This window comes from Falco rusticolus, chromosome Z, assembly GCF_015220075.1.
Source record: "Falco rusticolus isolate bFalRus1 chromosome Z, bFalRus1.pri, whole genome shotgun sequence".
Taxonomy (NCBI): Eukaryota; Metazoa; Chordata; class Aves; order Falconiformes; family Falconidae; genus Falco; species Falco rusticolus.
Genome location: NC_051210.1, coordinates 73,733,871 through 73,756,971, shown reverse-complemented (window position 1 = coordinate 73,756,971; position 23,101 = coordinate 73,733,871). Strand labels below are relative to the sequence as shown.

At 43.5% G+C, this 23,101-nt stretch overlaps 1 protein-coding gene across 14 annotated transcripts in view; it reads left to right on the top strand.

Moving 5' to 3' along the window:
- Positions 1-23,101, top strand: part of UNC13B (unc-13 homolog B) — a 215,155-nt gene that overhangs the window by 11,364 nt on the left and 180,690 nt on the right. For all 14 annotated transcript variants that reach the window (XM_037373647.1, XM_037373652.1, XM_037373651.1 and 11 more), the window contains exons 2-4: positions 15,510-15,539; positions 17,658-17,757; positions 22,234-22,351. In XM_037373647.1, the coding sequence (XP_037229544.1) occupies positions 15,510-15,539; positions 17,658-17,757; positions 22,234-22,351 (248 nt within the window). The remainder of the gene's footprint in view (positions 1-15,509; positions 15,540-17,657; positions 17,758-22,233; positions 22,352-23,101) is intronic.

Here is a 23,101-nt window from a genome sequence, read left to right as displayed (position 1 = left end):
TGCTTGGTCCCGTGGAGGAGTGTGGTTTCACAGAGCTCTACTGACAAACCTTTTACTTCCATTGTAAACTTGAGTTTGAAATTACTATTCTGTGTATCTCTGGCACTTTGGTCAGAGATACAGAAATGTGTTGAGGCTTTACCAGAGCAGAGCAGCACATGACGGAAGTCTGAATATTAACCCTGTGCGTGCTTGCTGGGGGCCTGCATTCTATTTTTTTTCCTCACAGAGCACCAGGAAAGAGCTGATGTTGAAGATAAAATAGGGATTACGTGATCCTGAAATGACAGGTGATACAGATGTATAAAGTAAACAGTGAAAAACACTTTAATTAGTAGTTTTGAGTTTGTTTCCAAGAAGGTGCAAACACATTAATGTTTTAAAGCAAAGTGGGGAGCTTGTGTCTAAAATGGGTGGAAGGGGGGTGTTGGTGTAGGACTCGGAACTAGCCCTCGTAAGATTAGCAGGAGCCACAAGGAGTGGCCATTATGAGGGGGACAGAGATGTTGGAGGAGATGCTCTGCTCTGGGAAGAGAAGAATAAAGGTGACTGGGAAAATTCCACTGTGTGTTAGTGATGCAGAATTGTAAAGCAGCATTAGTGTGGATAAAAGAGAACCAGCTGGGCTGAAATTGCGTTGGGAAGAGCTGATAAGAGATTTTGCTGTGATAGCGCAAGAGATCTGCTTGCACGTAGTCCAGGATTTAAATGTGGGTAGAAATCTCGTAATATGGTTAGAGAGAAGTATTTCTGGGTATTGTCACTGTGAAAGACCAACTCCCCACACCAGAGAATGAGTGCTTTTGGCTGGGTATAGAGAGCTGTGTTATCTGGCATTTTCATCATCAGATAGTGACTGAAGCCATAAAATCAATGGAGTTAACTGTAGATGTGGCTTTAAAAAGCACAGAAGATGCTTCAGGGAAGGTGGACATAGAAGCGAACTGGTTTTGAGTGATCACAACTTAAACTAGGTTAAGTTAAACAGATTAACATGTAGACTAGCAGCTGCCTAGAGAAACATGTCTCTAGAGAAATTGAAGAAGCTTTTTGGTGAAGCAAGGAGCTTGGATACAGAGGAGGGCATGAAATTCAGTGAAGCTACAGGGGTAAATATTAGCATCTCAAATAACAGAAAAGTCTCCACCTAGGAAATGACCCCAGAGCTGATGATTCACCTGATCATTGCGTCATGATATGGTGAGCAAACACAGAACCTCTGAGAGGTGTGGGCAAAAAATCAGTTTGTTAAAGGAAGGTGTATCTTGAGGATCAGGAAGTCCAGGGCTAAGGCAGGGGCTTCTGCCTCTGCAGACAAGGTGACGTCTTGCAAAGAGTATTAAAACAGATAACAGAAGGTGCTTTGGTCATGTGAAAAAGAGAAACGGGCAGTCTTACAAAGGAAGGAGTTGAGCTGCAGTGGATAGGGACAGAGATGTAAAGATGATCTAAGTATGATCCCTGAACTGTAGGAATTGTTTCTTAGGAGGATGACACTCAAAACTATGCACAGATGTATCAGGTGGGAACAAAACTTTTAATGCCTTGAATTTCGAGTGTGGTAATCAGCAGCCCAGAGCGCTAAAACATGCAATACTTGGAATCTGAGTTCTGTTTGCAGAAGTTTAGCTGCAGTTGCACCACCGAACTGGAGAACAAGAAAGGTAGTTTCTGTGGGTTGGCAGGAAGATAAGGAGGTGGATGATAAATGTGGGCAAGTACGGGTCTTGACTTCAAAAGGACTGATAATATGCAAGGTTTAAAATAAACTTTCAGGAGAGAATAATAAAAACTTTATAAACAGGTGGAAGCAGTGTGGAAGGTCATAAATTGTGAAGGTATAAAATGTGGCACAAGTTTGCGAGAGGATGATCGTGCTGGGCTAACCTCTTGTTTCTAGGTGAAAGCATGCATCTGTTTGGACTTTTGTAGTATCTCACAAATCACCATAGCAGACATTTCTTTTTGAAGAAAATTGGAATTGGCAAAGGATGTGTAAAGTGTGTAAAGAACTGGCTGCAGCAGAAGCTGGTAATGTTGCAGACTGATGGGAAGAGTGGTAGGTGTCTTGTGGCATGGCAAGAGAAGCAGGAATATGCATGTCAAAGTTGTTCTTAAGACAACTTCTAATGCCGTAATCAATTTGGAAGCAGATAAATACAGCACATTAAGGATTCAATGCCCCTGAGGCTAGCAATAATGAAAATGAAGACCACCTATGCACTTAAAAGCAAATAACAAGAATTTCTGAAAAATGCAAAGCTTAGTAAAAGGAGAGGTGTTGAGGGGTCCTTGTGACTCAGCATCGTGGCGCTGATAAACAGAAACCAGTGGTCCATCCATTAAAAACATCAGGAAATTAAACACGGGGTGAGGAAAAACATTAAGGTGGAGGATAGTGTTGACATAAGATACAGAAGGTATAAGCATGCCAGTAATTAAAGTATAGGCTGGAAGTCAGGAATGATTTCGAATGGCTTAAGTGGGACAGACAGGTGATGGGAGAACCAGCATTAGAGTTGGTGATCCCAAAGGGCCCTTCCAGTCCTATGATCCTCACACCACTAACTTCATTATGATGTGAATTACTGCTCTGACAACTGCTTGCTATAGACAAATTGTATAGTAAGGTAAAATTTTGATGTAGCATCTTGCTTAGTTATAATTTTAATAATTAAAAACCCAAAGAACAGGTGAGGGAACTTGCTCATACCCAATTGTTACCTAAGGCTGTTTAGTTTAGTTAATGATTTTGATTCTAATGGCATTTAGCCAGATGGAATTTCACTTCAATTTTTATGGAGGCCCAGATGCAAACAAACAACATGGGTTTCTGGAGAACAGTCCTGGGCATAATTCTTGTCATTAGTAAGACCTGGTTGTGGTTCAGTTCTTTTTGTACGTGCTGTGTCAAAACAAAAATACTGGCAGGTGAATGCTAATGTGTTTGGGAGACACGGCTCCTTCAGGTGCTGTAAAACTGCCATGGGGAGCAGCCATTCGGCTGGAGATTTATCTCCATCTCCCAGGTGGAGGTAAGTTATGTGCCTGCTCAGGTACCAGTGTCTAGGCTGAATTTTATGAAACACATTCTGTCTTTGCAAATGCAAAAACCCCCAAATGCTCCCACACCATCTTTTTCAGCTTCCTCCTGGGGGGAGGTATTGTAAGTGACCAATGCCCCAAGACCTTAAGCAAAAAAGCCCTGCAAAAATATTGGTGCCAATCTAACTGCCCTATTTCTACAATTTGTGTGTGTCCTCCAGGGACCAGTGTGGTCTGAACATTTTTTAAATGCTACGAGCAAACTTAAGCTGCCAAGGAATGAGTCTGCAAAGGGCGTTCTCTTAGATCTCCCAATCCTCCCAGGAATCAGTTACGCTGTAACTTGTATCCTAAACAGTTGTTTTACACTTTCTTAACGGTTACAGTGAGCTTCTTTGTATCTCCTAGATATTAATCTTTTCTCTGGTTTGTGAATTCAACCAAGTAAGTATTTAAGTAACACAATATTAATATTTCTATTAAAACTACTTTTTGAAACTAGATCAGTCATGTTCCATTATTTGGTGCAGGAAAACACAGGTGCTGTTTTTCCTGGGAGCTTGTCATTTGCTGTAGTATGGTGGGATGTTTTTGCTGTTAAAAAAAAAAAAGTTACTGAATGCACCACATATGTGCTGTTGCTTTATTTTTGATTTCTCTTTTGGTGAATATGCTAGACTTCTGAAGTTGGACAATGATATTTTTTAGTGTCAGTTTTTAGCTCGATGCCTTTCAGGGCAGGCGTGTGCTCAGTCCTGCTTGACAAATAGCTGTGTTCCAGTTGGTTGGTTGCTTGCAATCCAGTAACTTAAATCGAAACTACCAGCAAATATACCAAGGCTGTGATTAGGTGAGGTTACTTCTGGTGTGGTTAGTCAGCAACTCTTGTTCCAGGGTGCATCTCATTGGAACTAAATCTGAACAGGGAGTGTAGAAACCTGAGTCATTTGGGATGACTTCAGTGCTTATGTTGACTCAGGAGAAAAGAACACGCCACCAAAGGAAGAGCACACAAGCTGTTTTATTCTATCTGTAATTCCTGTTGGTTTTTTTCTGGTTTGGTACCAGAGTACTTGCGTTTTCTAGCAGCTGCTACCTTGCCATGACCAGGCAGCGTGACTTGCCCTAGTAACTCTGGCAAGATTCTAGTCGATGAAGTGGCTTTTACCTGTATGTAGTGTCTGAGCAGTGGCTACCTATGCTTTGTGTCTTGGAGGAAATTATTCAGTAAAGATGTCTACCTTATTTTCAAAATACTACCCCCCCCCAAAAAAAAAAACCAACCAACCAAATACATTTGTCCATTCATCTGGTTTCTGAATTAGTTTTAAGTTTTTTTGTCTTTTTTTTTCTCTTTGGCTTGTGGTTTTTGCACTGAAACTTTTCTTGTTAGCTGGTTGAACTAGACATTTATCAGCAAAGTCGGTTTACCAACTCAGTGGCTCCTAGAAGACTTAATACATTATCAGTCTGTCTCTTTTCCTGCCTTCTGGTGCAAGGATATGGCTTTCATTATGCATATTTCTTAGTCTTTGACAGCTGGGGGCATATATGAGTTGAAGTCTGTTTTGTGTAAAATTAAGTAGCATGGATTTTGTTTGCTTATTCAATTAAGGCATTTCCACTAACTTAATATATTCCTGAACCTTACAGAACTTGAAAGAAGGAGATAATTTATGCCACTGAAAATTGGAAGCCTCCCTTATTCTCTGCCCAGTAGTGTTTATCTTCTATATCTAAAAATTCTGAAAGATTTGATGGATTTATTTTTTTCCTAATAGGCACAGATTCAGGATAGTGATGCTGTCTCTTCTGATCATAAAACATTTAAAAGTTCAGCAGAAATCTATCTGCAGGGAGCTCCTTAAAGGAAAGTGACCAAAGCACAGTCTAACAGGATACGTCTTCTCAGTTACAAACACAATAACTCACTCCAATATGTTGCACCCAAGCAGCTCTTTTCCTAATAAAATAAAATAAGGGCTGCAAAAGAATATTGGAGAGAAGAGGCAGCTTGGATTACTGTTGAGTTCACCTCTTGGTTAGGGAACCAGGTCACCTGACAGAGTTGTCTGTGTTGCCAGCGTCAGAAGGATTAACCTCTCATAATCTCAGTGATTTGAATAAGAGATTTTGTTCCTGTCCTCACTGCTCAGTTCAAAGCAGTGCTGAGCAGAAACTTCAGTGAATCTTCAGCAACGTGTCTGTATTGGTCAGCCAAAAAAGGAAGAAATAGATTTTAGAAGATTTCTCCTAGCTGTGTTTTTTAGCAAATGGTTTTAGTGTTTGCATGGTAAGTGTATATAGGTGGAGCTGTTCTACAGAATCAGGGAAGCTGGCTACGTCCTCATTTTCCTTTTTGTATAATAGGTGTTCTGTTACACAAATAGTATCAAACCTATTTCTCCATCACCACAGTCTGCTTTCCACCTCCCCTTGGAAAGCAAACTTTTGACAACGGCATCATCTCTTGGTTTGTAAGCACAACATAATGAAACTTCGGTGTCAGTTTTCCCACTTCTCAGGAAAAATGTAACTGATCTAGACCAATCAGTCAGAGGTGATGCTTGCCTGCCTGTGCTAGGTCAGGCCAAAGCTAGGAGGGATTACTCAGTCAACTAACATACGTGTATCTACCCTTAAGGAATGCTAGTGGTAGTGATAAAGGACTTACCGCTGCTTATAGCTCCACAAAATTTGAAGAAGGATTTTCTTTTGTGTATTGGGGTCGTGGGGAGGCTGTTTGTTTTAGGTTGGTTTTTTTTTTTTTTTTTTTTTTAAAAACAGTATTTGCTGTGTCAAACAAGGAGCAAAGCATCTTGCCTCTGAGTGACAGTCCCTTTCTTCACAGTGGAGTGGTATGGTTTTTCTTGGGTTGTCTGCCTACTTTAAAACATCTGATACTGTTGTCAAGAGCAAAGATGAGGCTAAACTGTGAAGGGAGGTCTCTGAAGTACGTGTTCCACCATGCTATTGAAGAAATACCAAAGTGGAATTCACCTGAAATTGCCTGTTGGCACACTCTTGGTTATATTGGAGATGGAGGAGATTTGGTGGTAGAACAGACCTTCTGAAACTCTGCTTCTGAAAATGTCACCTCTGGTCCCAAGCCTAGAAACTGGGGACATATTAATATATAGAGTAGGTACTGCCATATCATTCTGTCATGGTCTTTCCTAGGAATCATCTAGGTGTTTGTATGGACAAGGTACGAGGCTAAACAGGCTTGTTCTGCAGCACTTCCTATCATGATACCACTTCTCTTAGTGCAGACTCCTGCTGAAGGTGTGGAGCAGTGTCCTGCCTCTTGGTCTGCAGGGCAGAAGATACTGGTTTGGGACCCAGGTGCAAGGTGTCACTGGTGTCAAAGTGGCTCTCGGGGGATTTCAATGTCCAGTTTGAACAGTGGGACTGTTGGACTTATTCAAACAACTGATGTTTTGGGAACACTAAATTGTGAATCTGATTGGCTTTGTCATGGTGCTGGTGTGGGCAGAGGCAGTAACCACAAGGTGAACATCTGTGAGGTGGCATAAAGGTCTCTGTGGAGCATTGTTTGTGATGCTTTTGTGTGACTTGCAGTTCATGTTGGAGAAACGGGGCAGGAGAACTGACACTTCAGAGTCTTTCCTTGGTGAAGACAACTGTCTGAAGAGAGCCTGAATGCTCCATTAACTGTGTCAGAGCCTGGGTCTTTGGCTTTGAGTAGCAAATGGATGTTGAGGTGACAATTAGCGGTGAAGTTAAATTTCAGGTAGATGCTAATATGTCTGTGGGAAGGTTTAAGAGGAAGGAAAGCACAATTCTAAATAAGCATCTGTATAAGTATGCTGGTTCTCACCTTGCTAGAATTAACTTGTCGGTTTGCGCTGAGTTCGTTATTATTGTCAGATAAGTTGAAAAGGTAAGTAATGAGGTAAAGGGCTCTCTGGAGAGCAACACGCAGACTTGGCGTATCTTTGATGTATTCAGGCACAGGCTGTAGGGCTCTTGAGAGTTGGAGCTAACATTTTCTGCACAGCCTTTATGGATGGCAACGGGGTGCATTGCTAGAGGAGAGGATTTTGTCTGAGCAGTGGGAAACTCTCATTCCAGAAAGTCCCAAAGCTGGCAGAAGATGGCTTATGATTCTCAACTTGTTTTATTTACCTGAAATGTTAGATGAGCTCAATGATTGATGGGCTTTGTGTTGGCTGGGGAAGTGTCCTGAGACTGCCTGCCTGCCACCCCGAACTGTGCGACCATGAAGGCCAGAGAAATGAGGATAGACAGCCCCATAGCCTGGAAGAACATCTGCAGTGACGGGAATTCCTGGGAGACTGTCCTGGTGTTCGGAGTTCCAGCACAACACATTCCACTCCTTTTCTCAAAGTGCTGCTGCCTTCTCCTGCAACAGTGTTCAGCCTCCACCTGGAAGTAGAGGCGTCTGCACTTCTTTCATTTCTGAGTATATTTCATGTAAAAACTGGGATTTTTTCTGTGGGCTGTTGGCCCTCTGGATTCACTGGCAGTGCTAATCTTTTTCTGAAGTAAAATTCAAGACTTGCGTGTTCCTACTTTCTTTACTGCTTCCCAGTGTCTGTTTCCAGCTTTTTTGGCTATATGATTCATAACTGCCGCCCCCCCGCCCCGACAGAGGAAACCATATTGTCAGGCTTGTTTAGGCTGCTGTTTCTCTGAAATCAGTTGAATGCTTCCTACTGCCTTTCAGGAAGCTTTTTCTGGGATCAGCTCTAAGTAAATTTCTTGCAGCTTCCTCACTACAAAGCTGAAGTTTAACTAAGTGCTAATGCTTAATGTAATAATGATTTGAGCTGTGGTTTACAAAATAACTTGTCAACATTTTAAGCATTTTACTGGTAAGATCTCTTCAGACTGTTTTGGATAGCATGGTCTGCATGTTTTAAAATGCTGGAATCCTCTTGCAGTACCTAACAGTCATGGAGAACTGCTGGTGTAAGGATCCTGGAAAAGCAATCTGATGTCTGCTCTAACTCTGGGGAAGGAACCAGTTGCAGACCTCTTCAGTTTTCCTCTTGCATTTTGTTCCCTGTCACAGTTGCTTTCTACAAGTTGCATACATAGGTTCAGTTCCATTTTTACTGTCTTGTGTTCCTCTCATAAGATGCTTTATTTTCAGTTTGTTTCATCGAGATACCGGTTTGATTTTTCTGTCCAAAACTGTTCACAACTGCAATCCCCATGGCGTATCTTCTGCAGCACTATTTATAATTTTTTAATAGCTGTAGCATTTTCTTCACCTGTGAATTTCTGTTGCTGAAATAGTTCAAGGAATATTTTAGGTTAGGTGAGTTCTTGAGCTAAGCAACAAACAAGAAAGCAGATGAAACTCTTCAGTTCAGGAGGTTGAAAACCTGTGTGATGTTAAGTCAGTGTGTCAAATCAAATCTGGTAGAAGATTAACCTGTAAACGAGACCTAGATGTCTCTCTTACCTGTCTGAATATATTTTGTCATTGAAAGTGTTTAGAGGCCTACTTACATTAACTGACTACTACATTAAACCATCACAGAAAGTAGATTGAATTGTCACCCCTTCTGTTGCATGAAATACCTTTTAAAGAAGTAGGGTTGTTTAAGAGAAGGCTTATAAGGCCTGAGTTTTACTGAGAAAACCCCAACAATTAAACCTTTTCAAAGGGTCTGCAAAGCTGATCCTCTGTTTCAGGTATATTGTGAGAATGTGTTTTCAGTTGGAATGTTTGCAACCACCAGAAAGGGTTTCCTACGAAGCTTTTTAATTTGTTTCTGTGTAAGTTATCTAGTAACTTTGGTAAGGATGGAAAAAGCAGAATATTGTGAAGCTCTGATGCAAGTGGAGCCGTGCTGTGTATGCTTACCAAGTTTTATGCAAAAGCTGAGCTGAAAAGTGATGGTATCTGCAGGAGGTGTGAAATTACCTGGTTCACTAAGGTGATCAGACTGGATGATTGAGCAAAATAGTCAGATATATCTTTGACTGTTTCAGCAAACTCTATTAGCTGTGGGTTTGCTCAGTTTTGTGTACATTGGTCATTGTGTTGTCCCGCTAGCTCTCACAAGTTCGTGTGAATGAAACAGCAGTAGGGAATACTCCAGATACCCTGCCACTGTGCTATGTCACTCTGATGCCCATGGGCTGTGGCAGTGATAGAGGTTTAGACAAGACAATGATATGTAGCCTTTATATAAAAAAGCTAGGCTCTTTCTGGGTAGATTTCAGTACTCTGCTCACCAAAGTTCGGCCTGAACAGGTGGTGAGATGCTCTGTCTGTAGCTGTGAAAATTCTGGCAAGAAACAAATGTTGGGGTGAAGCTTAGTAAGCAGAATGAGGTGGCAGCTTCAGTGTCACATCAGGGCTGGAAACATCTGTCATCCCCAATGTATGGGCTGTGGAGGGAAACAAGCCAAGTGCTATCTGCCTGTGGGTTGTGACACCTGTATGCGTGCAAGCCCTGGACCTTAACTGTCCAGAGAATTTACAGATGAACAGGGGAGCATCTAGTGAGATTTGGCAGTGTGGAGGGTTACTGGGATACGTACTTCATGTAGTACTTTCCTGGATTTCCTATGTGAAATGGTGCTGAAGTTAAGTAGCATTAGTATTGAGCGTGTCTCTTCTTAGCACAGGAATCTGGAAAACCCTTCCAAGAAATCACGCATGTCCTAGCAGCTATCAGTCACTGTCCAGTGGGCAGAATGGGTTGAGTGACTGGTAGAAGGCTGTTTGTTGGAAAATGTATTGTAAATCAAATAAATTTAGTAGCTTTCTGGACAGGGTAATGAATTTGCAGATCATCTGAACAGGAAGATGCTAATTCATGTGAATTAGGAGGGATTCTAATTCATTCTCAAGCCATCTGCCAGAATGGAAATCCTTTGGGTAGGTCAATTTGCTACCACCGGCAACAGAATAGAATTCTTTTCTTCCCCCTGCTCAGGATCTGAGAGTGATAGTAGTTGCTTTTTAAATGTGGTTGGTCGCTGGAGGGGCCATACCTTCCCTTTGTTTGACATGGTACCCAAGGCCTGGAGAAAGGTGGGTCAGGTTGTCCTGTGGGCATTTAGGGTGGTCAAATTGAAAATGCTCTGTGCTACATGAATGGGAACTGCAGTGTAAAAGTGCAGTTTTTTGGTTTTGGTTTTTTGTTTGGTGTTTTTTTTTCCTCTCTTCATTTTGATGAACTATTAAAAATTGATAAACTTTTATTGTGTCCATTCCACTTATTCTGGAGTACTTATTAAAGCAGATGGATCTCTTGGTTTGGATGAAGTAAATTTAGTGGCACTGATGGCTTGCTGTTGAGGCTATCTGGATTCCTTCACAGTTGTCTCAGCCAAACAGATTTTTGAAGGACTGTTTTGGGTATTGAGAAAAATTCTGCACATAGATGCAACCTCAAGTTCTGCAGGTAGCAACAGAAATCTCTGCTGCGTTGCTGCTCTGCCAGTTACCAAGCAAAGTGGCATTTCACGGTGGCTCTTCTTCCTCCTGGCAGCGGAGCATTCTCTGGTTAGCCCGGCCCTCCACTCACACCAAGCAGTGACAAAATATTGTCCTCTGTTTACTGTGAATGCAGTCTCAGCTTTTATGTCTGTCGATACAAGAAGGTACCCACTGTGTTTCCGATGCGTCACTCTCGGAGGGAATATGCTGGGGCATAAAAGGCTCTTTCCCACTTGAGTGGAACAGTGTTTATATATAAACCAGCCGTTTGTTTTCCCTGGCAGAAAAACAAAGTATAAAGTAATAAATGGGATTTAAGTTTCTTGTCTCTCAATGGCCCTTGAGGCTGAAGGAATCTCTCAGCTGCAGTTGGCACCCCAGCTCAGCAGGGCTTTGCTGGGAGGAGATGGAGCCTAAGCAGACCCTGTGGTTACAGCAGAGGCTGCTGAGGTGCTGGTGAGTGCCAGTGGGTCCCTGGGGCCTCCTGTGCAATTATCCTGCCTCTGAGGTGGTTCAGGAAAATCTTTTCCCTCTGAATATAATTAAGCTCTGAATGTATGAGAATGCAGTGGAGCCTTTCTTTTTAGACCCATCTCAGACTGGGAATACCAGGGTGGCTGTGATGTGTAGAATCTTCGTCACATGCTTGGAAAACCATTAAAATGCTCTTTTATCCAGCTCGCTCTTAGAGTTATGAAGGGATGAGAAGAGTTTCATGACACCGTTAGTACTGCTCTTCTGCTGTGGCACATGCAATTGCATTTAATAGTATGCCTCAGATGCTGCTGGGCTTTTATAAGGATCATGTGAAAAAAGCCAGTGACTGAGTTAAAATCAGGGATGAGGTCACTGCATGGCCTCTGCTTCCTCCAACTTGGAGCATCTTTGGGTTCAGGTAGTGGGAGAGACAAGGGTTCCTCACCCTCCGGTGGGACGTGAGGATGTGCAGGGGCTGCGCATGTAAAATGTTTTGATTTCCAGAGGAGGGAAAGGTCCTCGTGTGTCAGGGTGAGATTGCCTGGGACAGAGTGGTCCTTGTTTGATGCGCCAGTCTTGCGCTGCTTGCCAGCCTGTCATGGATTTTATAAATTGCTTTCAAGAGCTGAGTAGGAGGTTGTGGGTTTCTGGCTCTGCAATGAGTACACATGCTGTAGCTGTTGGTGCACGGTTCAGACAGCAAAATTGTTACCAAAGGCTCAGTTACAGAAAATACAACAGACCAGAAGGGCTAGAGAACAGTCAAGCCCTGGCTTCCCTCCACTCTGTGTCCTTGCTGCAGGGTGCACAGGCTGTGAATTTGGCGTGTTGACTTAGTCTTGAGTAGTATGCATGGTTTGCCATGGTCTCTTACTTCTGTAGCTTAAGCAACTTTTGCACTTGGTGCTGTGTACCACTGTGCCCTGAAGTCTGAGCACCTGGAAAAGGTGAGAAAAGCACAGAGTGAAATGGAAATGTGTATCGATTTTGCTGTACATCTGGGGACCGTTACTGTAGAAGTTAGAGTGCTCTCAAAAACACATTAATACTGAATTCATGTTTTACAGGGAAGAAGAAACTATTTGTCAAATTGCTGATCGTGAAAGTGCATTTTGAATGCTCTGCTTTTAGCACTGCATTTCTTTTTAAGAACATTAATTAAACTACATCCTTTCATTCTTTTAATTTCTCCCACAGCCCCTCCATGGCACTTTATTGGCCTCTGTGTAGGGATGTAGACTTTGTTGTAGTGTGGTGAGTGACCAGCACGTAAGTCATGTGCTGGATTTAGTTAGGATGTAATCTTTTCACCATCTGCTCAGGCACTCCCATGTTTCTGCATCACTCTGATTTGCAAGCAAATGTTAAAGGTGATCTCGAATCTGCAGACGTTCAGAACACCACAGCTCCCTTTCACTGAATATGAGCATGTTCCTGCTGAGGAGTTTTGAGCAATGTGTTGTCTGAACCTCGCAGTAACTTGCCGTGCTCAATTTTAATTCTCTGGCTGGTGGATGGAGCACCTAGTCAGGAAAAAAAATTATCCTTCAGGCTGATTGAAAGATAAGTGCACAGGAAGAATTTCTCTGTAGAACTGAGTTTAAGAATACTTTGATACATGTTCTGCAGTTGTTTTTCCACCCTCCCACAGTGATTCTGGACCTTTTTTGCAATCTCTGGCTTGTATTTGTCTTCCTTAGTCTTTAGGGGTCTGTCTGACTCTCCAGCCTTTTGTAGCTGACAGCTGTAGGGCATATGGAATTCTGTTGTGGCTTTTTTTTTTTTTATAAAGTTGCAGGCAAGATTTCAACTTTGTTTGTTGTCTCTTGATTTAAAGTAACATCAAATGGTGAGAAATTCCCAGAGAAAAAAAATCCCTGGAACTGAACATTTACATAAGTTTTCTTTGCTTTTCTATCTGTCTATCTTGCATGCGGTTATTTCAGTGCAGCCTGTCTGCTTTCCAGTCGGTCCTTGAACTGAGGTGCAATAGCTGTATCTCTCGTATGCCCAAGTCTTTTTTAGTGATTAAATGAATTTTCATATGCACCATGAGAACAAGTGCATCTCTGCGCATCTGTATTGTGCAGTGCTTGTACATGGCAGTGCAGAGGGCTAGGTCTTGCTTTCCTTTTTAATTTTCCAGCATTTTTATTCCCTCCCTGGTGTCCTTCCCATACAGTCTTGCACTGGCTAGAAGGATTATGGTTCAGCATAGCTCAGTGTTTGCTTCTGAATGGCTGGACTTTCTGTGCTGCCCAGTTTGCTGAGAGAAGCCTTTCGAAACTGAATGGAATTTAACATTTCCAGAGAGTTTAAAAATGCAGCTTCCCCAGAGCCCAGAAATGCCTGCAGGCTAAATGGGAGTGAGTCAGGAACTCTCTGAGCTAGACTTTGTCGTCAGGTTTTCGCTTTGTGGCAATGCAGAAGCAACAGTGTGGTAAAACTTGGTGTTGCTGAGTGCACTAGGGAGTGGTTTCCTTTTGTGATACAGACCTCATTTTATAAAATGTACTGTTTCATGTGACTCGATGTCCTCCTGTCCCTGGAGTAGCAATGAGTTTTCAGCCTTTGTTGCAACACTCCGAGTAATTAACTGGTAGTGCGTCAGGCTTCTTCATGAATTCATTACTTCTTTGTGTCCTTTCTTGAGCACATGGCATAGAGGAGCTCTAACCAGACAGAAGGAGCAGGTGTGGGTACAAAAGTTTCCCTAGGGAAGCTAACCTTATTGTGCCTTTCCAAAGCCGTGGTCCCTCGGCAGGGCAGCGGCATGGCGCAGTGCAGTTCTGTGCATTGCACCCGACCCATGCATCCTCTGGGCTGGTGAACGGGCTGGGTCTTGGCAGCATTTAACGGCTCTTTCCAGCTCTCACCTGTTGTATGGGGAACTTGCAGTCTCATGGCTGGTCCTGATCCTGACAGCGCAGCTTGTTATGAACTGGGAGAGAAACAAGCTGAAGCTTACGGTGCATCCCCCTGCCCTCCTCCTTATTTCTAACTTCCCTCAAGCACATGCACTTCTTCCTTTGTCTCCTGCTTCTTGCAAAGATGGGGAGAGGGGAGGATTGCAGGGAATCTGGTATCTGCCTGCTCCAGGGCAGTATTTCATGAAATGCCTGCTTTTACGTGGTAACCAAAGGCACCTAGAAAGTGGGTAGATTGCCCTGCCTGTTTCTCAGCCGACCGATTTGGAGATTAAAAAGCAATCCGCTTCTTCAGTCAGCAGGAACACTGGCCCCCACGACTGTATATTTTGCTTGCACCATTAGTTTTATCATCAGGAATACTTCAGGCCCTGAACCTGAGAGAGAATGAACCTGTTTATTTTGGGCATAAAGGCTCATGGGCCTTGGCAGGTAAAGCTACAGCTCTTCTGCCTTCTCTTTGAGATGCCTCTGGCTCATGCTGTACCTGGTACAGCATTTCCTTCGTGCAAACATCTACCTGGACTGTAAATGCTTGCAAATGCGAATTTGTCAAATAGCAAGGGTGTTCTCCAACAGTGGACTCCATTGCAACTTTGTGCATGTAATTGTGTAAGGGCCATTATTATTATTATTATTTTTTATGTTCCTTCCTAGAACATGTATCTTGGAAGTTAGACTGTGTGAGCCCTTAGTAGGTGCTAGGTGCTCTGTTTTCTGGAGGAAACCACTACTCCAGTTTTTAAATCTTTTTGCTTTCTGTTATATCTTGCTTTCTAGCTTGTTAACTGTGTTTTCTTCTTGGTGTTAGTTTTCTACTGGGAAAATTAGCTGGTGCCTAGAGATGTCTTTTCTTAGTGCTTACACGTAGCAATACCAGTGGGCCTATGAGCCTGTCAAAGAGAAATGTAAACAAAATCTCCCCTAGGTAGACATGGACCTTCCCCATCTGGTGAGATAAGAACTAGTGCTGTTTTATGTTTTAACCATTGTTTTTGATAAATACTGTCCTGGAACTAAATTAACAGAGGAAAGCTTGGGAAAGTGACATTTGAGTTTAGACTGCTGCTTGTTTGGCGTAGTGGGTTAGTTTGATTTACAGATGTCATGATACAGAGCTACTATTCAGGCTTGATTATTTTGAAGTTGTGGTTGAATGTCTACTTTCCACTGTTAGGAGAGATTCTTTGTTTAAAATGAAATGTGTATTTCTGCTGGAGTGTCTGTAACTTTAAGTGAGGTGGTATGAAGTGATGTCTTGCTAAGCAGCAGTAACTGCTGGTTGCAAAGGACTGGTTTTGAAATTGCTTTGCATTAGACGTATCACATTGTTTTCCAAACATTAATCTTGTGATTATTTTTAAAATGCATTTTTTGAGAGGTGACATGGGGTACAGAGGAGTTTTTGTCTCCAGATCTGGTAAACTGTTAAAAATGAGTGTGGATTTCCAGCTACCTGGCCTCTGCTGGGGCTGTTGTCCAGTTAATGCGATGCCCTGTGATGCTTTGACTCAAAGGAAACTGTAGCAGGACAAAATCACTAACAGTCTCTCTCTCCCCATCCCCCACCCCCCACCCCACCTCCCGCCCCTTTTCCTTTTTTCTCTTTACAGTAAAAAAAGCTAAACTGCAAGGACCACCAGGTAAGTCATGCTTTACTGCTTGTTTGCAGCTATGTTGACACCTGCTCTCTCACTTCTACTCATGCTGGTCCCTCCAGTTTTCATTTACCTCCTCTTGGCTCCTTCATGTTCTTAGGAGTGACAAAATCTACCCTGAAAATCAGGCGGCCTGAGTTAGTAGAAAGCTTGAGGCTGTGACCTGGTATCACAGTGCTAAGAAACACCTGCTCACCTGACCTAAACGGGTGATGGATGAGGAAGTTCGGTCCTTTACTGTCACCAATTCACACCCCACCCTGCCCTTTCCTCTCACCCTTCCTCTGTCCCTGTTAAAAACAGGATCTGAAAATCTCCACCAAGCAGAACTGTTGTGTGTGTGCCTGCCTGGGTTCAGTGCCTCCTCAGTCCTGATTGGGATTGCTGGGTGGTGCTGCAGAAGTGATTCATTCTCATACGTGGCAGTCCATAATGGCTGTGCTTGGGGCTGAAATCCCATCCACTGGGTTTTGTGTCTGCATAATATAAAACCGAATAGTTAACAGTCTAGGTGACTATTTCACTGTGCCTCAGTGGCTAGCCAGGAATCCCTTAGCAGGCAAATACATTTATTGAATGAAATCTGATGTATAGATTACAAAAGAATAAGCAGTTTTCTTCTGGAAAAACACCTACTCAGGCATTTAGATCCAAAGCAATTGATCCAAAAGCAAAAGCTGTATTCATGACTTATTTGTTCAGCTTTATTCTCTTGATATAGCCCTCCTCATGTTATAGTGGAACATTCCCAGGGCTCCTTGTCCGTACTCCATGTCAGGTCAAGATCTGTGTGTGCACTGACCTTGAATTTCCAGGGAAGGAAGGCTGAGTGCCCAGACTGGAAAGGAGATAGTGTGTACTTTATCCTTTCTCTAATCAAGTAGCCTGCTCATGGCTGCAAAATATTTGTCCTGTAGTCTAGGTTTAACTCAACCAAAGCGTGTGGTTTCACTGACAAGCCCAGTGACCCAGGAGGATGCAAGTGATGTAGCAAGATATGAGGGAACCTGGCTTGCAGTGAATCCTGCTTTTTCCAGAGCTGCTGGATAGTATCATTTCCATTTCCTCCCTTTCTGTTAGGATATTTCAAGCTAGGTGCTGGGACAAGCAATAATAGCCCACAGCAACGACGTATGCAAATTTTGACAGTTTTAAAACGGACTGTGATCTAACTTATGCTGGGAATAGATGTAGCAGAACATCGAAGTATTAAAATATGCACATTGCTTTCTAGCTACTTAGCATACATCTCGTTCCAGGCTTCATGAAACTGATAGATAGGTCTAAGGTGGTAACTCCTCTTCGAAGGGAGTTTGTTCATTCTCAGATGCTGAGACTCAAACTTTGTGTGGGTCTGTGCTTGGCTGCTTTTGATTTTATTAGCAAAGAGATAGCAGCAACTAGGAAAAAAAGTTGTTTCAGGGTTTTTCTTCAGATTTGAAATAAAAAGCAAAATGTCTAAATGACGCCCGCCTTGTCAAAATGTGAGTGCAGCATGGTTCTTCTAGGTCAGGTCATTCAAGCAATACAGATCAATTTTAGCACATTTAGCATCAATCACTGTATTTTCCTTCTGCTCCTGATTGATCTGTAAAGTTATTTGTGGATTCATGGCTGGAAAACCAGGTTGGAACTGGCAGAGTGGTTGGGCCAGAAGGGAAGAGATGATACAATCAGCCCAACTGCTTCTTGCTTGTATGTTTTGCAAGTTTGTTCCTCCCTCTGGGTGGTCTGCATGATGGGGCCCTGTTCCTTCAGACTGTCTCTTCTTCCTCTCATCTTCCTTTCAGTAACCATCTTAAGCATGAAGTGTCTGTGTTCTTCAGGATTTTATACTCTTTTCTTTGTCCCTGACTTGCTGCAAGTGCTTAGTTGCTTGGTTTTGTTTGTGCCTGAATTTCTAAAAAACTGTGATGGAGAAATTGATGGCAAGTGAAAAACACCTTGCACATTTGGCTCCATAACCCAGTGATGTCTTCCCACATGGACTTTTCATTTTGGGTCCCCCTGGGATGCAGCGTATGGACTGAAAACCTTGAAATGTTGCGCTTATGTGATGAAAGGGTATACTGAAGGAGACAACTTCTGCCTCTCGTTTCCCAGATAAATTCAATACATATGTGACCCTGAAAGTGCAAAATGTGAAGAGCACGACTGTAGCTGTGCGAGGTGACCAACCCTGCTGGGAACAGGACTTCATGTTGTAAGTATGGTGCAGTGATGGGTTGCTTGTGGTTGAGTCCTTCCACAGCATGATGTTTATACGGAGTTGCTATTGTGTGTATAAATTGGAGTACTTGGGTAGAATGCACAAGTCTGGTGACAGTCTGAATCATTTGCTTTTCTGTGTTACACACTGACCTGTGGTGAAAGAGATGTGTGTTGGGAGATTCTCTGCCTGTGCCACAGAGTGGCTGGAGTAGCCTGTGCTCTTTAATAGCACAAGATTGCCTGGATTCCTGTTCTTAGACCTGTGTGTCAGGGTGCAGTGAGGACCAGCTGCTCCCACAGCATCAGGCAGCCAGAAGCAGAGTGTGGTAGGATGGTTGGTAGAGCAAGGTCCTCACCAGCCAGGGCCCAGTCCCACAGCACCTCAGCAGCACCAGCGGAGCTGGCCTGAGGATCAGGCCAGTGTCTGCTGAGAGGTCAGCTCATCAGACAAGTTCGTAGTAATGAGGCAGTCATTAAAAAAAAAAAAAAAAGTCAAGCTGGGAGTGTAAGTTAGCAAGTCAGGCTCAGGGCTGCATCTGTTGGTAATAATCAGGGTCAGGCATAGTCCAGTAATTTCCAGTCAGTTCCATGACAAGGCAAGTCTGAAGCTGAGCTGGGAAGTCAGTCTGTGGGTTGATGGGGTCAGTGATCAGACATGGGCAAGCTGCAGCTAAGCTGGAGACAAGCACACCTACAACATAGCTTAGGCAAGGGCTAAAGACCCGGAGCTGAGCTTAAATGGGCCATAGGTAGAGGCTGTGGGTGGAGGACACTTAGTGTGGCTGGTCAGGGTGATTAAGGGCCATTGTTAGTGCACTCAAGGCATTGACAAGGTGGTCCTGCTTCCCTCAAGTGTGAGAGCTGCTCTTGTGTGTTGATGCTTTCTGCCACTGGCCTGGGGCCCATGGATGTGTTTTCTAGCTTCTCTGTGCAGCTTGAGGGGCTGCCGGTCCCTGCCATGAGCAGCAGAATGAGTTCAGCTCTCCCGGGGTTTCTGGTGCAGTTGGCACTTCTTACTTGCTCTGGTCCTTGTAGTCCTGACATGTAGCCAGGGATTTCCCAGTATCTTTTTAAATGGTGGAGGGTTTTTTTTGCTGCTGGATGAATGACTCATTGATATATTGCATCTGCTTTGTTTCTATAGCTTTGTGAGACAAAGTGAACTGAAGTTAGTAAATCCTGGACCTCCAGGATTCTCTGAAGGTGGCATGGACGGTGCTGTTGCAGGGGTAGTGATGTTGTGTTCATCTTGTGGAGTCAAAGCTAGTGCTGCCGGTCTTGAGTGGGTCTGAGCTGTTTACACAGTGTCTGTAGCAAGAGACCCAACATGGGATTTTGTGAGTATGTTTCACAGTCCAGCAGCAGTTGGTTCTCCTCTGCCAAAAGTGGGAGGCTTTTGTCTCTGGCTGAGGAGTTCACCTGGGTCAGTACTGTGTTGTTACAGCTGTGCTCCCATCTCCTTTCCCTGGTGGCACCCTGCTTTTGGAGCAGCACGTGAGGTCTGTGCTTCTGCACAGAGTCTGGAGTCTATGCTTTAGCATCTGGTGACACACATGTGCTTCTGAATGCTACCATCTTCTGAACTCCGCAGTTTCTGGTCAGACAGAGGCTGTGGCTGTCACTGATGTAAACGGTGCAGGACTGGGGTAAGGTCTGGGACAGGGAATTGTACCTGTCAGGCAAATCATGTGCTCGTACTCAAACTAGTAACTCATTCTTCCTGTTATTTGTGCTCATCCTGTAGACAGGAACTAGCTTTAAACATGGCCAGCTACAGAGAAGGCTGCTCACCAGTGATTTAAGAATGGCACTTATTTGTGCTGGGTGACAGCTGTCATGGTTGCTCCTCCTTCTTCCCCTCAAACAACTCCTGGAACTGCTTTCCAGTATCAGCTGGGAGCTGAGTTAGCATGCTATAAGGTCACTGTGCTGCTCTGTAATTAGTTGCTAGGGGATATGAAAGCAGAATATTGGCTGAACCACCTCACCATTATCGTCCCTGCTTTAGCCAGGCAACAGCACAGTTGTTCGTATGTTGATAACAGAAATATTACACATGGCAGGGAATGTGTTTTGCATGATTCTGTGTACATTAATTTGTCCCAGGAGAAATAACACTGATATTCTAATACTACTATTCACTGGTTTGCTTTTTTTCTTTCTGGAGTTTGAAAAGGCTTTTGAACACTTTAGTTTTTTCCTCAGGGAAGGATGCTTTTATTGTCTGTATTTGTGTTTACCTTTTTTATGAGGCACAGTAGAAGAATATACTACAACGAAGAAAATGCTTTTTATCTGTATTTGTTGTTTTTGCTTCCAAACTCCTTATGAGACTTTAGAATCTTCTGAGACACTTCAGAATCTGAGACTTTGGGGTTGTTTGAGATTTGCTTGTTTACCAGACCAGTAAAACACTTTTAATGTGTTCTTTGGGGACATCTTCTAATTTTGAAGCAGCTTTAAAAGGACTGTGTATTTGCAGCAAACACCTCTTGAGTGAAAGTGCAGACTGATGCTTAGAACGTGATGATTACATCGGTGTTGAAGTTTAGGAGTGTTTTTCATTTGAATTCTGCGTGCGTGTGGAGAAGGAGGGGCACCAAATTCCAAAGTCAGCTCTTTTGTTCTTTGAAGCTATTCTGCATCTAACCAGAAGGTGGAGAAAGGGAGACACAAAGGCAATCAAAGCCACTGTCCTGAAAATCTTTCTGTCCCACCGCCCCCGTCCCCGCACCCCCCCCCCCCCCCCCCCCCCCCCCCCCCGTTCCTATCTGGTGGCCTGTCCTGTGGAGTTCTGGATAGAAGTCTGTTGGGTGTCATATGATCAGTGTCTTGCTCTGTCAATGTTTGCTGAAGCAAAGAACGTGCCTTTACAGCGTGCCTGATTTCTTCCTTCCCTTCCCTTTCTGGTCTCATGCTAGTCCAGCCAGCAGAAAATCAAGTTGCTTCTGTTGTTATTGCAGGTTTGTGCAATCAGAGAAATATCATCTTCCAAGAGGCAAGTGGTGGGAGGACAGAGCAGTGATGGGTGCGGGTGGCTGGTTGTTAGTTATTGCTGTATTAAGCAGCCATATGCAAACAGAGGGAGCTGGAGACTCAATTTCAATATGCTAGCAGTAAACTGATAAGAAGCCTGTGTAATAGCTTCATTTTGAACTATGTGGACTGAGTAGCCCAAGTAGTGGACACTCCTGACCTCAATTCCTGTGTCTTAAACAAGAACAGAAACACCTGGGTTTAAAATAGATGCTAATGTTCTTTGCTGTAGCTGTAGAGTTTGTCTTTAACTTTGTAGATAGAATGTTCTGTTTTAAAGTTGTAAGAAGTCTCTGGGACAAAGCTCAAATAGGTGCTGGAATTGGCAGCAGGTTTTTTTTGGGCCATGGCGGCAGTCTATAGAAATTAATGACTAACATGCTTTTAAATTCCCTCAATAACCTGAATGTGGACATTTGAAAGGAAGGACAGCAGGCAGTAGCACTGTGTGTCCAAAATACCTACTTTTGGGCATTAGCTGTTGCACTAAAGGAAAGTCCTGAGCTCAAAGAAGTAGGAAGAATAGCCTTTCTTCATGATAAGTGTGGGACAGTTGCATATCAACAGGCGGACTCAGGATTCTTCTCTACTTGTTGCTTTTACCCGCAGTTCAGGGTGAGCAAGCGCTATGCTGTTCTTAAGCAGGCATATTATAAACCAGCATGGCTGGGGGGGTGGGATAAATGGTATGAACAATAGGGAAGAAGTGGATTTGAGATACATCCTTTCCTTACCGAGAAGGGAAGGTGTTCATGAAAACCTTCAGATAAGTATTTTCACGAACTTGCCACTTGATGGTCGTGTGGCTGTATTGCCACTGCTTGCCGCTGGAGATTCGCATGGCTCAAAGCCTGTCATTGTCACACAGAGGAAGAAGTTAGTGCTGCAGCAGAAGAGGTGCAACACAGCCTTGAGCAATAGGTAGTGCTGCTGATGCAGCTGTGCTGCGTTTGGGACTGTTACTTTAGGCATGTGGCAGCTCCTCTCACAGATAAGTACTGGCATGTTTGGACCTGCCGGAGTGTGCTTGTGTTGCTGTGCTGCCAAGTGAAAGGAGACACCCACTTCATTAGAAATGGGGTGCCTGATGACAAAGAACAGCTTACCTCTAGGTTTTGGCCCAAGATAGGCTTCCTGCTCCTGTGTACATAGCTGCAGAGACAAGTTCTCAACTGGCAGTGTCTGCATGGCATAGTTCAGGGTTTTATTTTGCAGTCTTTGTGTAGTTATTTAAACTGTGAGAAATCGGTCATTAGAAACTAGCGTTGCCTGTGAGTGTGGAACACCTTGACCACATCCTTCCAGAAGCTCTCTGTAGCTTGACATGGCTGTGTGGAAAGAGTTCACTGGTATAGTCATGGTGGTAACGCAGAACCTAATTAGATTATATTCTGCTTTTTTCTCACCTGTGCTGCCTTTCCTTTTATTGCAGTGAGATCAATCGGCTGGACCTGGGCCTGATTGTTGAAGTATGGAACAAAGGACTGATCTGGGACACGCTGGTTGGGACTGTGTGGATTGCTTTGAAGGCCATTCACCAATCTGATGAGGTTAAGCTGACACAGAAGCTTTATTTTGACAGCTCCAATGTCAATAGTTAACATGTTACAAATCTGGCGTGGTGCAGTCCAGGACTGTGCTCCTCAGTAAAACTTCCTCTTGCAAAGTCAGGAGGGCTGGGTGAGGGGGGAGGTCTGTTGGCATCCTGTTGTTTTTGTTTTTGAAGGAGGCTGCCAATAGACCAAAACTGAGCTTAAGTGTGTATCCTTGGTCTTATCTCATTCACATGGACTCAAAAACCAGGGCTTAATCTGTTAAGGAACCGATGTAATTGATAAATGTCTGAATTCCTTAAGGACTGACTGCTTAGTCTGATGCTCAGATTTTTTTGAGTTCCTGCTGTAGACAGATAAAAGACAATCCGATCTTTGAGGCAGGTCTACATCGCCATTTTAAAGCTTCTGGCTGTGGTGTTGGAAGGTATGTAGTGGTGCTAGTATGAATTGGAAAAGGTAGGAAATGGGTTGTGCCAACGTCTGTAACTGTCCTAACTACTGAATTTGGCAGTTCTTACAGCTAAGCAGAACATGTTTGTCTTTTTACCTTAAACTTCAGGGCATTTATTTAAAAGATTATTGAATCTGAGTAGAGAGAGAGCACTTGTGTGTTCTGTAAAAGGAGGCGAGGGGGTGGATGCCCAGCAGTGTGGCCATAAGGTCTACCTGGTGCTCGCTTCCTCTGGCTGTCTAGTCCCTCCTTGGTGCCTGCCTTTGGGGACTTACCTTTGCAGTGACACTGAG